Raw genomic sequence first — 15,063 nt, forward strand, 5'->3', positions numbered from 1 at the left:
AGGTTAACTCTATATGAATGTTTGTAATTGGTTCACAATTCGACTGACAATATTTCCGAGAAGTTGAACGACGAACGGAGAAAGTCAGAAAATTCGTTAATTCGAATGTTTGGTGGAAAAAAAGTGGCGAAACGTTGAATGGCAACACCTACTAGATGGAACGGAGAAACAGTCACATGACACACTCGAATAGAAGCTACGTTGAAAGGAATGCAGCAAGGAAAAAGATACGAAGGAAGGTAGGGGGAAAGGACAATGTTATACGTTGCACAGTTAGAAGAAAAGGATGCAGATATGGTAGGCAGGTTGGTAGATAGATGAAACACGAGCAATGGTAGGAGAACGGTTTTAACAAACGTTCGCAGGGGTGGGGATTCGAGAGCCGCCGTTACCGCCGCCACCGTCGCTCAGTTCCGATTTCGCGTCGCGTTCGAGGATAAGGACCGCGCGGATCGCACTCTCTTTCGAGTCGTCTAATCATCTGGACGCGGTGTGTAGTTCTACGGTTTCACACTTTGTTTTCTTCTTCCTCTTTTTCCTTCTTTTTCCCTTTCTTTTTCCCCCCTTCTGTCGTCATACTTTCCTCCTTCAACTTTCCTATCTTCTTATTCCGCTTCTCATTCTTTTTTTCGTCGATACCCACTTTCTCATTCGATTCTCTATCTCTATTTTCGTTCGGAATGTAACATAACGTTCGCTATTGTGACACAGGTGCAGATATCAAAAGTACAATTATAGTATCGCGTAGTTAAGATATTTAAAATTAACGTTAGAAAGATGTGCGTGTGTTGTAACACGCGTGAAACAAATAACGAATCTCTAGAATAATAAAAATCGATTAATCAAACATCGCATAATTTGACTTTTATGTTGCCTGCTGTCCATAACTCTATATCGTCGTGTTAATTAAAACAAGTAAGTACGCACATAGATATAAGTATAATAAGTAAAACAATCGACGTATCTAACAACATATATATATATTTATTTATTATAATCGATAAATTTTCAATTTCGATAATATACATACATATATATATATATATTATATTAAAAATAATCAATATTTGAAGTTTAAACAATAACAATAATTATAATATATAATAATCGTAAAAGGTAAATCTTGTGTTGTCTAATTAAAGGAATGAATTTTCTATGAATTTGTGTTTAGATAGAAGATAGAAACGTGTTACGAGAGAAAAGATGTTTGTCAAATTTGTAAAAAGTGTGTAACGAAATGGACGCTAACGAACGCGATAGAAGTTTCATCTGAACGGTAAATGTGTAGATTCTGAAACAAGGAACAATACTACGTGGAAAAAAGCGTGTTCCTGTTCCCGTTCCCGTTCCCGAATACAATGCGCGTAATTTTGTTGATTGCGACGAAACGAAAGCGGTAGAGATATTAGTATCGCTCGAATGAACAGCGAAAACGGCCTCGCGGGAAATTCGCGTTCCTTTCCTTAACAACGTTGTTTATTGGTTTTCTCGAACGATTCTCGAATCGGTTCTCGTCGCAGGGCAAACACAAAAGAAGTATCAAAAAGAATTGGCGAAATCGGAAGAAGGTTAACGCGCCGTGACGTTGCCCCGTTAGATGCCTCTCGGTTGATGCGCTCCTACCGCCACTGCTAGCTTTGTTTATACAGGTACTCTTGAATCATTCCTGCAACGCCATCTTTTCTCTTTTTATTCTTACTTCGGTGATGGTATCAAGTTTAATATCGTTCAAGATCGCGAATAGTAGGATTCGAAATTCCGCGATGCAAGTAAATTCACCGTAAAGCAAGCGATCAGTAAAGATAGATAAAAGTTTAGGCGCGATTCAAGTTTCACGGGAAAATCGATTCACCTCGGTGTAACGTTCCGCTGTTCGGTTTTCTTACCGGTTCACGTTACTGGATTCCATAGAACGAGATATAACTATCCGAGGATGACGACCGATTTTATTCACATGTGTTATGAAGGAAAAACATTTTGAAAGCACACGTGATCAAAGCATAGAAAATTTGTATATAAAATTCAGTTTGTGCGCGCGCATACTACACGTTCTCGAATTTGTTCGCCCATGCACAACCACATCTAATTGTAACTTTTATTACTCGAATCTGTGGCAACGCGTACATATGCAATTTTTATTAGTCGTTTAATAAAATTAAAGAAAAGCTTTCGCTTCGAATAGTTTCCAATATCTCGTCTCAGGAATTACGGATCGTAAATAAATAGTCGTTTTATCGTTGTCGTTTCCTTTAGAACACGGTTAACTTTTCACAACCAAAAAATTATCGGGTTTTGCGCGCTTTCTTTTCTTAGAAATCGTTCTTCCAACATGGACGGTTACGGATCCTTTTCCGTTTTTATTCGATTCGAGCGTCGACGCGCTGTTTTCCCATTTTTATCCCAATCAATGTCTCGTTCATAGGCGATTTCTTTTTTTTTTTTTTTTTTTTTAAACATTTCTTATACAAAGAGTGATAGATTTAAAAGAATAGCATTCGAACGCGAAGCAAGATCGTTTTGGTGTTGGACGCATCGTTCCTCTTTTGCGCAAATACAGCTTTCACTTCTCGCTGGCTCTTGCCATTTGCCCTTCAGCGTCGAGGACGTCACTGCCTGCGTTGAATTATCGCGCTTCGCATAATATAATTCTTCGTCGAATGGTGGAATAATTTTAATTATAAGTTGATAAAAATAGAATAAATTTTGTTTATTTTGGTCAAGATCAACAATAGGATTTTTCTTCCAAGAGAGAAAAAGTACGTTTGCTCAACGTTTTTTTTTTCGAGTATACGAACTTGCAAAGAATCGGAGATCCGTGCAATACGCGCAGGAAATTTCGCAACGAATGTTTCATCTCGCGAAAGAATTGTACGTATGGCCGACCTGAATTTTCGGTGTCAGTTTTTTGGTAATGGACAATTCAAATGAAGGTAATTGATAATGAAAGCGTTTGGAAATTTTCGGAAAAATAATTATCGCTAATTGAAGGGATTCACGCACGGAATAAACGACGAAGATCGAATCGATCGATATATATACTTACATGGATCGACGATCGTATCTACCTTCGCTCTGCGTCCAAAAACTTCCGCGCTATCTTTCATTCTCTTTCTCTTTTTCTTTCTCTCGCTCCCTCTACCTCCCTTCCTATTCCCTCCTTTCGTACTCTGGCATGCAACTAGCTCTCTCTTTACCGGTATAAGTAAGTATGTACCACATCGCTCGGTTGCCTCTACCATATAGATAAAGTGTACGCACACACGCCGTTCCGTCCCTTCTCTTTTCTCCACCTTTCGCTCAATCGGTCTGCGAACCTTGCTACGTAGCTTTCCTTCCGCATACCAAAATTCCTGGGAAACGATGCTGAGAAAATAATTCCGAACGATGTAGTTTTTTCTTCTCTTTCGCTAGCGTTCTTTCGCCCGTTTCTTTCTTTCTTTCTTCGGCTGGCTCGTTCGCTCCGTCGAATCCGACGATCGACGAAGTTTTTACCAGCGCTCTTACCAGCCAACAACGCATGCGCACAGGTGCGAATGGAATAGGTGCGGCACACTGCACTTGCGCGACTGAGACTGACCTAGATGCCTCGCGAATAAAACACATCCGTATTTATTCTGGAGTTATCCTACCGTTCTCTCGCGTATCTCCTAATAACTTTCTTCTCTTCGGTTTTTTTTCCTCCCTATGAATCATGATCTTTCCAAAATAACGCGCGATCGAAAATAATTCGGTTTTCATAGAAATTCTTTCTGAATTTCGATACGAAACGTTTACGCGGAAACGTGAGTTCGAACTAGGAGCATAAAACGACAAGACTTACCAACGTTCGGCCAACTCAAACGATAACCGGTTATGCGTTTTGTTCGCTCTCTTTCCGCGGAACTCGCCTTCGTTCTTGGATAACGTTTCGGGCATTTGCTCTCGATCTTAAGATCGCGCAACGTGATCAGAGTTAACGATCCACGACTAATCTATCTTTTGAGTAAACGAAACGAATTTTACGAACGTATTCAAATTTCTTTCCTTCGTCTTCGTACAAACTTACGTACAAGTTTGAAATATAGGAGAGAGAGAGAGAATGTTGTCCAGAAAAAACGGACGAATCGATTCGTTCTTTCTTTCTCTTCATGAATTCCTCGCGCGTGATGATCGAATTTCGGTCATGAAACACGTTCGCGGCTTCGAAAGCGAAGAGAGAACGCAGACGCGTACGGGCTGACAGTTATCGCGGCTTGTCCGCTCTCACCGGATATACCAGATCGAACTTGTCCGCGTTCTCCTAAGGGAAGACTTTCTTTTTCGCACGTGGACCGCGACCTCGATCCGATTTCATCTCTCTCTCTCTCTCTCTCTCTCTCTCTCTCTCTCTCTCTCTCTCGCTGTACTTTCCACAAATTAGAAGTGGATTAAATATTTTTATCATCTCGAATATGGATCGTCGATGATTATAGATGAACGAACGAAGGTCAAAGAAGCGTGACGATCGACGGCGAAGCTTTCTCTTCGATATTGCGCAACGAGTTCGGGACGATTTATCCGCATTTCTCGTTACTGCATAAATTCGACCGCGATACACGAACTTGAATGCACGCGTAATCTATCGTCCGTTGGCCGGTCGATTTATTCGAACTCGAACCGATTCGAACCCGTTAGGCAAAACCGTTATCGTCGGTATCGAGCGTGGTTGTTGCTCTTCGCTTTGCCCGATTCGCTTCCGCGGGCAACGAGCGTTTCCTTCGCGGCAAGGAAACTACTCCTCTGAAAAATCGAAACGAAATTTTTTTTTATCATCCACTCGATCGTGAAATGAAAAATCCTGTTTTTTTTCTTTCTTTCCTTTTTTTTTTTTCTTTCACAGAAGATGGAGGATCGGTCGAGGTATCATCCGTAGTGATCGCGCCGAGGTGGGTTCGCGCCAAGATGGGCAACAATGGAAGCAGCTCCCGGGAACAACAGGTCGTCGGATCCGTGTGCTCGAACGGGACGGTGGACGGAGCGAACGGTCATCACGGATGGTCCCAATCGTTCCCTCGAGAGTTGGCGAGACACAGGTCGCAGCCGAGCGCCGCGCGGAAAGTCCTTCCCGAGCCGCCTGGCCAAAGGCTGCGCGCCACCGACAATGGGAGCATCATACACAACGGTGGAACGATCAGCGGCCGCAGACCGCCGACCTTCGCCTCGTCCCGCGATCTCGCCAAGGTAAAGAGTGTCCGTAAGTAAGAGGCGAAACGAGAAAAAAAAACTCGCGAGCAAGTGGCCGCGAGTTCCCTTTATCTCTCTCTCTCGTCTCGTTCCAGCGCAACGATCATCATCCGCCGCCACCGCCGTCGTTCCGAGAGAGGAGCGGTTCCGCCTCGAACCTCGTCCGTCCCTGCTCCAGACGTATCGACCGTCACTATTATCGATCGAGTCGCGAGCACGCGAGCGACGCGAGCGCTACCACGCTTGATCCGAAGAAGTTCGGCAGCGAGCCCGATCTTCGCTCCGCGCCCCTGGACCTCGTCCATCCCGAGCCAACAATGGCGGACGCCGTAGAGGCGGAAGCGTCGCGCCACCGCCACCACTACCACCACAAAGACTCGAGGGAACGGCTCGCGGAGAGCGGATGCTCCAAGGCTAGGAAAAAGTACAAAGCTCCCGCTCCCCCCGCCTCCCCCCGCCTGCGCGCCTCGCCCTCGACCGAAATCTCCCGCCCCCCGAGCCGAAACCTCGATCCTCGCCTCTGCACCGCCCCCCACTCTCGAGCCGAGCATCGACCACTGAACGACACGCAACAATCGAATCGGCCCAAAGTCGAACCGCCGCCCCGAAGATCTCGATTGTTCAAGACCCGCGCCGAGTCGAAGAGAGCGCAGATCGGTTGGCAGTTGTCGACCGCCGTCGACACGCGGGAACCGGCGACAACCTCGATCAACCTCGGCGGCTCGCGTTCCGACAACGAGCTCGCGACCGAGGCGGGCTTGGAGAGTGATCGCAGCCGTATCCCGCCCCGACGCACCCGGCTCGCCGAGCATCATCACGGGAAGAGCAACACTCTTCAGAGGAGCATCAGCAATCCGGAATTCCAAGCGGAGTTGATTCGAGTCGCTAAAAAAGTACGCGATAAGTTGGACTCGAGCGGGTTGAAATTGACGGACGGGTCGATACGCGACACCCGATACGATCGAAAACTGCCCGCTTCACGGCAGAGCGGTAATAATCGGCGTAAACAAGCCGAACGTGGGAAGGAGAATCGGGAAGGCGGGGAGGAGGGATGCGCGCAGGGGCCAAGGTCGAGGGATCGTTTCGCGAGACACGAGATGGAATCGCAACGGGATCAATTTCGGGACGAGAACTCGGATTCCGACGGTTCGAAGCTCGCCACGGTCGATCGATCGCGAGAACGGACGGGTAACTCCGTTTCGAACGAGCGATCAGCAGCAGGAGGACAGGACGAGACGTAAGTCGTTTCTTTTTCATCGCTTTTTTCCAGTCCACGAATTTTCTCAACTTCTTAGTACTTACCGTGCTTACTTACGGGTCCCCGATTAGATTTGCCCCCATCACAGCGCAACCCGCAACTCCGAAAACTACTTTCTACTTCGGCATGAACGAACGTTTCCCGGGCGAATCCCGCAATGACGAGGATCATCGAGACGCGATTGCCACGCGAGAATTCCACACCGTTGGAGTATCCAAACATCCGGATCGGGACCGCGATCGTGGAGACGGCAGAACTTCCGTGGACGGGATTCTCGACGACTTGGACGAGGATAACGTGAGTTGTTCATCTCTCATCTTTCGTTTCGATCGACTCGATCAATCGAGTCCCTTTGGTTTCAGGAGAAAAACGTCGTGGAAAATATTTCGTTGAAGTTGCGGCCAACCCTGCCGAAAAAACAATTGGAAATACCGCGATTCTCGCCATCCGCTGCCTGGAGATTGCTCTCCACGTTGGAAACCCCGGGTCCGAGCATGAGCACTGCCAGCGAAGAAATGCCGGTTTGAAATCTCCCTCTTTCTCTCTCTATCTATCTATCTATTTATTTATCTATCGCTTAATTCGGGAAGTAATTTTGTTCTTTCACACGAGTGTCGCTAGTGGAACGTTTATCCAGCCAACTTCATTCTAGAATAGAAATTATTGGATTTTTCGGAAAGTAATTTCGCTTCTTCACACGAGTGTCGCTAGTGGAACGTTTATCCAGCCAACTTCATTCTAGAATAGAAATTATTAGGTTGTTTGAAAAGTAATTTCTCTTTTTCACACGAGTGTCGCTAGTCGAACGTTTATCCAGCCAATTTCGTTCTAAATCGTATTGTTATGATATTTTGAGTTGACATTTCACAGTTTATTTATAAGAAAAATTAGTTCGGTTCTGTGCGCGGTTGTGTTTTTCGTGCGCGATAACAAAATGCAAGCCCGAAAGAAGCATTTTCGGCATATTTTATTTTTTTATCACCGAAAAGAATGCAAATTTAAAATACAAAAAAAAAAGTTACACGAAGTCTATGTAAAAGATGTATGACATTAAAGATGCATCACATTTTGAAAGACCAGTCGAAGACCTGATGAAGACAAAATAAAGACACCAACTCATGAAATTACTATGGGATCGAATTCGATTGTTCACGTGTTAAAAAAGTATGTTTCATTTGAAGAAAAAAATGAAATTATTTTTTGAACGATCCAATATTTATCTATCTATCTTCTGTATTCTTCCTCCTTCTTTAACACGATCAAATCCTATCCACGATGAATCGATCCGTTGCAGGTGATGTTCGAGGAACGGATAGAGCGACTCTCGAGGCCGCCCCCGCTTTTCCCACTCTCGTTGGGAGCGCGAAGTTGGCACGACAAGTCCGGTGATTCCGGGATATCGGGGGACGCCGGGGCCGGTAACGAGGACTCTTTCGACGTGAGTACGATCAACAGGGCGAAGACCACGGTGACCAGGCCGACTTGGACGCCGCAGCAGGACTTGGGAGAGGAATCGAGCAGCGACGCAGGCGTCGATTCCCCCCCTCCCCTATCCACGCCAATGAAATATCGTTCCCCGCGCGGTCACGTGTTCTCGCTTTCGTTGCCCAGGGACGAGGCGAGAGCCTCGATGTGCCTCTGCCCGCCGGAGTCCAAGACCAGGGACGCGTTCGCCTTCAATTCCCTTCAAAAGTTGAAACGATCCGTGTCCGGCGCGTTCGGGATCGGGTCGCACGATCACACCACTCACAGAAAATACAACAATATTCTCGACGACAATTGGCTCTTGTCCACCAGCGCGCCCACCTCCCTCCAACACCCTCGTCTTCGCCTCGACACCGCTCCCCCAATCTCTCCCACCGTTTGTCGCCCGTTCTCGCATCGACGCGTTCCCGCCGCGTGCCCGTGCGACAGCGAGAACGACGACAACGACGGCGACGACGACGACGACGAAGACGACGACGAAGACGAGGACGAAGACGACGACGACGAGGACGAAGACGACGAAGACGAGGAGGACGATCGCGACGACGATCACGACGACCAGGACGACGCGCGCGATCGCGAGTCGTCGAAGAAGAGGCGAGACGACGAAGACGAACGAGCGCGGTCGAACGAGCGCGGCGACAAAGCGAAGGAAAACGATTTCCCGGTAATCATGAAACCTCCGTCGTTCTCGTACTTGACACCCGGCGGCCACGTTATGTATCTACCTGAAACGAATGAAACGGAACATCGAGTGCAAAATTTGAACGGTAGAAAGATCGGGGAAGAAGGTAGCGTAACGAGGCGGAAATTAAATAACGGGGAATCGATCGAACGGGAGATTGCCTCTTTCCGATTGAAGAATTCGTGCAAGAATGTTGGTCGAAGCAACAAGAGCGATAAAGATGGCGGCGAGGATGGGAATGAGAGGGAGGAGCGGGGCGAAGAGGCGAAGAGGCGTAAGGAGAAGCGAAGGGACGAGATCGAGGATGCTTCGACGAATCGACGACGCGACGACAAAAGTTTGAAGAATCATCGTGTGGACGAGAACGGTTGCAGGGAACGGAACGAGTTCTCCTCTTGTCCCGAACCAGCGAAACAAAGGAGAACGTTTTCACCGCCATCTACCAACGATCCGCCGCAAATTTCATGGATATGCGACGCGAATGAAACGAAGTCGCAACGAAAGAGCAATTCGCGGGGCAAAAGATTCACGTTTCAGTCGACGGTAAGGCAGATAGAGAGGCGGCGGTTGGCGGAAAAATTGTCGAGGGAGGCCGAGGCGAAGGAGCGTCAAAGGAAAGGTGAACTGGAGGCGATGCGAAAAGTGGAGGAAGAGTTTCAACGGAAACGCGCGAAGGAGAAGGCGAGTATCAGGCAACAGTTGCGCCTGTTCAAAGAAATGGAAGAGAATTTCAAGTACGTATATTCCCACCGATCCAAATACACTACACGTTTTCTATGCTTATTTCGCGCTGTAACTCGATATCTCGTCCTCGTAGTAGCTTGCCAACGCCGCCGGATTGGGACGGTTCGCAGTTGTCACGCGCGGATCCGGACGGTGCACCTTCCTCCACCGCATCTTCCCCCACTTCGTTGCCGAATGGGAACCCGCCGATAATCACGAGCTCCGTCGGTAAACGCGGTGACACGGAACCGGCCAAGCAACCTCGTCCCGATTCCAAAGGCTATCGTCCAAAGTATTACGATTGGCCGCCGGATACCGCCAATCATTCGGATCACAAGCAAACCACCGTTCATCCCAAGATCGTTTGCGATATTCCCAAAAGCTCGCCCGTTTTCGTTCACGCCACCAATCTTCATCCTGGCAAGCCACCTGTCGTGTCCAATTCCACTCCAAAATCGGATAATTATAGGTGAGCTCGAATTTCTCGCGCCTGTCATTATGCAACCGCGTCCGAGATTGATATTTATCTCCTCTTCTCTCTCTCTCTCTCTCTCCGTTCTTCAATTTTTTTCTCGATAGGAAAGATTTCGCGCACGGTACGATGGTAACCAGAACTTCTTTCGCGAGTAGCGATAGCGAACTTTCGCAACCAAACACGAGGCCGCACTCCAGGGAGAACGGGATCAAGATAAAATCTCATCGGCCTAGGTAAGCTCCCGATAATAATCCTAGAAAATTGTAAATGAAATTTACACCGAGACCGATGTTTCCATTCCATCCTGTCGTTCACGCTTGTAATTCCGTAATTTGTTCCCGCTTCGCGATCTCCGATCGTCGCCTATATATCTATTTTTCATTTCGTGCAGGTTTTAATCCGGGCATGTCGTAGAAATGTTAATCCTAACGCCTCTAGTCATCTAACAACGCTTCATTTTAAAGCTAAGTTAATCGTGCATGGATACCTTGATACCATGAGAATTCAGCGAATTGACAATTCGTTTCGAAAAAGAAATAGAAAGAGACACATCTCGTGTCTTCGCGTTTTTTCGATGAAAAGAAAGAACGAAAAATGCTTAAAACTTAACGTGAACACGAATCGTCGAATCGCAATTCCTTCAATTCCTATACCCAAGAGCGAGACAAGCGTGGAACGAAGACGAACAACGAACAAACGTTGAACGAACAGGTCCACCAGTCCTGCACGAAGCGCGGACGTAGCGACATCTAAGGAAGATTTGTCCCAGCTGATCGAACCAACCGAACATCCGAAGAATCCTACTGCGCACCAACTTACATCGATAAATGGATTACAACCGTTCACGAAACGAAAAACGTATAGGCCAATTTTTTATAATCCTTGCCCAACTCCACCCATTCCGAGTTAATTCTTTTCCCGAAAAGTTTCAACTCTCTCTTTTGTATCTGCGAAAATTATTCTTTCCCCTACTATCATTTTACATATACGTATATTATTGTTATTATATATATATGTATATAACATGATGTATATATGTATGTAATATAATAAAATAAAATTAATATCTTGTTTTCCATTCGATTATTACCGTTTTTCCTATTTATCTACTCGCCGCGTTTTCGACTCGGACAGGAATTCTTGGGTACGAATTCTTGCCAATTCATGCGCATGCGCGTAAAATTCGGTAATGGTGGATCCACGGTGTTCTAATCGATGTGCGAATCGTTTACATTTTCTATTCCAATGGATAATCACGATAAAATAAAATCGCTCGATCACGATGAAGCGAATCGTCAACGTATAAGTACATGTTCGTCGAGCAGGGAATCTAAAATTACCCGTAGAACCATTCTATCGAGCACCCTCGTGTACGTACACACGTATAATATTTCGTTCTATCATTTTTCACTTTTTTCTCATTTCTCTTTCTCCTTTTATTTTTTTCTATATCAAAGGCGCAACGAATTCGAATGTTTGATTTCCGAGAGTAGCGAGGAAGAAGAGGAAACAATGGTTAACGAGCTGATGCCAGGACAGAAAACCGATAAAGACACGAATATGTCAAATTCCAAATTACCCGATACAAATTTGTACGAGGACATCGACGAGGCAATATCGTTGAAATTTTTGTTCATTTTCTTCCTTTTCTTTCTTTCTTTTTTTTTCAAATACAACATCGAACGAGCCAAGTCTTAATTTTTCCCTAATTTCATTCGAATCGTCTCTTTCTTTGTAACAGATAATCTTATCCATGATTTGGAACAACAATCGTCTTGGCGCCGCTTATTACAATATCGTTACATCCGAATTATTCGTGCTGGAAGATACGATAGACGACTTCGAACGTTTCGACGTGGCGAAAGTGCTGTACAAACAATGTTTACCACGTTATTTGGTCGTGAACGCTGCGGCGCCATCTTCTTTCACGAACGCGATCAAACAAATTTTAATGGCGCAAACAATGAACGAAGAATCGAATTCGTTCGAAAGCGTGCGTAACACCGTGTTGAAAGTGACCTGTAAGAAAGAGCATAATTACGAACGATGCTCCCACAGAGTGAGATGTCTTCGCATCGAATCAGAGCCGAAAAACGCCAACAGTACGGACAGATTGACTTTCTTAAACAGTATATTGAACTTCAAGTGTTGCTCAATGATTCACGCTTTGGGTTCGCTCTTGTTATTCGTCGACAAACATTGGAATAATATCGCTCTGGATCCTTCCGGACGAGCGTCCTTCGTATCTTTGAATTACATCAATCTGTAAGTTCAAATCGTTATTTATCATTCGATTGACACGAACGACGACTCTTTTCACAAATTTTTTATACTTTAATCAAGCCAAGATATAGTCACGATGGACGAAGATACTTACAAAGCGTTGAACATCGTTCAAGCGAGGGATCACCCGAGTCTCTTCAAATTTGGCGAAACGATCACAACGATGAAAGGAATTAGTCTGTTCTCGCTGCTTAATCGTTATTGCAATTCAAGACCAGGTGTTCAATTTCTATGGTAAATCATCACTTACACGGTAACGTAAAAATAGACACGCTCGTTTCATTTTTATATTTTTTTATATTTTATATATTTTATTACATTCGTAGGAAGACATTGCATCATCCGACGAGAAATATCGCGATGCTCGAGCAACGACTAGACGCGATCGAATTTTTCCTCGATCCGAACAATCAAAGCGTCGTTGAGAATATAACCTCTTACTTGCGGCACGTGTATCGCCTGACCAACACCGTGCTCATCTGTTGTTCCGGACCTCAAGCAAAGCCGTCCAATTGGTATAAATTGTACAAGGTTCAATTCTATTCCCTTCTTTCTCTTTCAATCCTTCCCTGCCATTACTTATTAACATTGCTCGCACGCTATTATTCATTTCCTCTTTTCAGACTGTCTCCCACGTAATTTGTATAGCAGACATTTGCGAAGAATACAAGGAAAGAATAGAATTGTTCAAACGGATCGCCGAGAGTGTGACGACCGAGATACAATATGTCAAATACTTTATCGAATACATAGTGGATTTTGGTGAGAGCAGGCGAGAAAGGAGGCTCGTGGTTAAACCGAACGTCGATCCTTTGTTGGACGAACGTGTGTGAAAAATCTTTCTTTCATCTTTTTTTTTTTTTGATACATTGCCGATTTTTAATTCTATACTCACACGTTTGTGCAATCGTGATCCAGTGAATCACGTGCGACGCACTTTGCCCGAACTGCTCACGCGAATGGCGGAGAAAGATATGCAGGAACATCTTCCACGTTCCGTGACAGGTTGCAATATGTTGTATCTACCAAACATTGGCTACGTATTGGCGATAAACAAATGGGATCCAACCCCACCCGAGGACGTTACCTTTCCAAATTTGGAATTCAAATTCAGCATCAATCGGGTGCATTATTATAAAACCCCTTCGGCGAAAGGTCGGTAAATTTTTTATTTCCATCTTGGAAGAAACGGAAAGGTATATCTTTGTTCGTTTCTCTATTCTCATTCCGTCGATTGTTTCAGAGCTGGATGAGAGCGTGGGTGACATTATATTGAAGATAGCTGTCCGGCAAAATCACATCGTGCAAAAGTTGATACGTTACACGAAGAAGCATATGGGAACGATATTGAATGCGATTCAACTCTGTGCCGAGTTGGACACGTAAGCATCCATTGAATAGAATTGGTTCTAGAAGGCAAAAAATGATACGGTTAACATTAAATGATCGAAACGATTACAGATTACTGGCGTTCTACAAAGTGGCGCGTGATTATAATTACACCAAACCAAACGTAACAAAGTCGAAGATCATAGACGTGGTGGAAGGACGGCATCCATTAATGGAATGCGCGACCACGTTCGTGCCGAACGATATACGTTCCGGGAATGGCAACAGTTTGATCAAAGTTATAACGGGGCCAAATTCTTGCGGCAAGAGTGTATATCTAAAGCAGATTGGCCTTATAGTGTTCATGGCTCATATAGGTTCTTATGTTCCTGCAAGATCCGCCACGATAGGCACGATATCTCGTATCTCAACTCAAATGTCGAATACGGAAAGTATCGGGCTGAACGCGAGCTCGTTTCTACAGAATCTTCGACAGGTAGGGAAATATATCTTTACTCTTTCGAAACAAGAGAGAAAAGAGTCGAGACGAAGATTTGAATTTCAGATCAACGTGGCTCTACACGCATCCACCTCAGATTCAATAGTGATAACGGACGAACTGGATAGAGGAACGTCAGAAATGAGCGGATTATCGTTGGTAGCGGCTATACTAAACACATTCGCTGAAAGAGATTCGGATTGTCCTCACGTATTTGCCGCGACGCATGCGTATGGCGTACTTGCACTACTTCCCCAAATTTCTTTAATTGAAATTCAAGTAAGAATGACGAATCTCGACAATTGTTTTGTTAAAAGTATAGAATAATATATCTCTCTATCTCTCTCTCTTCGTTTCTTTTTTTATCCCACAGACATTTGAATACACGATCGACGAAGATGAATCGTTGGCGTTTCTCTACCGATTGACTAACGGTAGCACAACACGCAGTTTCGCGCATCATGTGGCGAGACTCGCGGAATTGGACGAAGATATCGTTAAACGAGGATTAGAGGTAATTTATTCACTGTTCCACGATATACGAGACGTATAACGATAGAATTGATTTGATCGTAGATATTTGAGAAGATGAAACGACACGAATTACCATCCAGTATATATAATCATCACGATAGGTAAAATAATTTATACTCGTAAAATTCTTACGATTCGCGGAATCGTGGAAGAATCGATGGTAATGAGTTTATTTTTAGGTTAAAAAGAATCGCCGAGCGACTCGAAACATGGAAAGATTTGGAATTGGATGAATTGAAAACGTTTGTTCGACAAGCCGTGTTTCCACAATAATTGTATAATTCGAAGTGATTAAAGTATCGAAAGATCACACATCGTGTATATTACGTTTATTATATAAAACGATAAATGACCGATTCAAAAAAATATTGTATTTGTATCAATTAATTAAAGTTCAAATCCTTTTTTTAATTTCATAATTTGATTTTTATTTCATCTAGTTTTATCGTATATATATCGTATATAACGTGTTAAAAAATAGCCGGTAATTGCGAAAACGGCCAATAGATGGGAGAACGATGCAATTGATCGAAGAGAAGAAGACGCATCGTGACAGATGTCGCGACGATAGCAGTCGACCGAAAGTTGGC

General features: G+C 44.7%; 1 protein-coding gene across 1 annotated transcript; it reads left to right on the top strand.

Annotated features, from left to right (window-relative positions):
* Nucleotides 1–255: 255 nt before the first annotated feature.
* On the top strand, nt 256–14,839 carry LOC726879. The gene is given in 20 exon segments (XM_026440619.1): nt 256–915; nt 4,859–5,199; nt 5,298–6,439; nt 6,532–6,757; nt 6,823–6,981; nt 7,755–9,364; nt 9,448–9,822; nt 9,933–10,055; nt 10,489–10,733; nt 11,580–12,093; nt 12,172–12,345; nt 12,438–12,642; nt 12,735–12,936; nt 13,030–13,266; nt 13,355–13,493; nt 13,573–13,936; nt 14,006–14,218; nt 14,313–14,453; nt 14,516–14,574; nt 14,653–14,839. Coding segments are annotated over 19 exon segments (6,501 nt in total). The 5' UTR covers nt 256–915; nt 4,859–4,920; the 3' UTR covers nt 14,747–14,839.
* Nucleotides 14,840–15,063: the final 224 nt, after the last annotated feature.

Source organism: Apis mellifera, linkage group LG5 (assembly GCF_003254395.2).
Source record: "Apis mellifera strain DH4 linkage group LG5, Amel_HAv3.1, whole genome shotgun sequence".
NCBI classification, from domain to species: domain Eukaryota; kingdom Metazoa; phylum Arthropoda; class Insecta; order Hymenoptera; family Apidae; genus Apis; species Apis mellifera.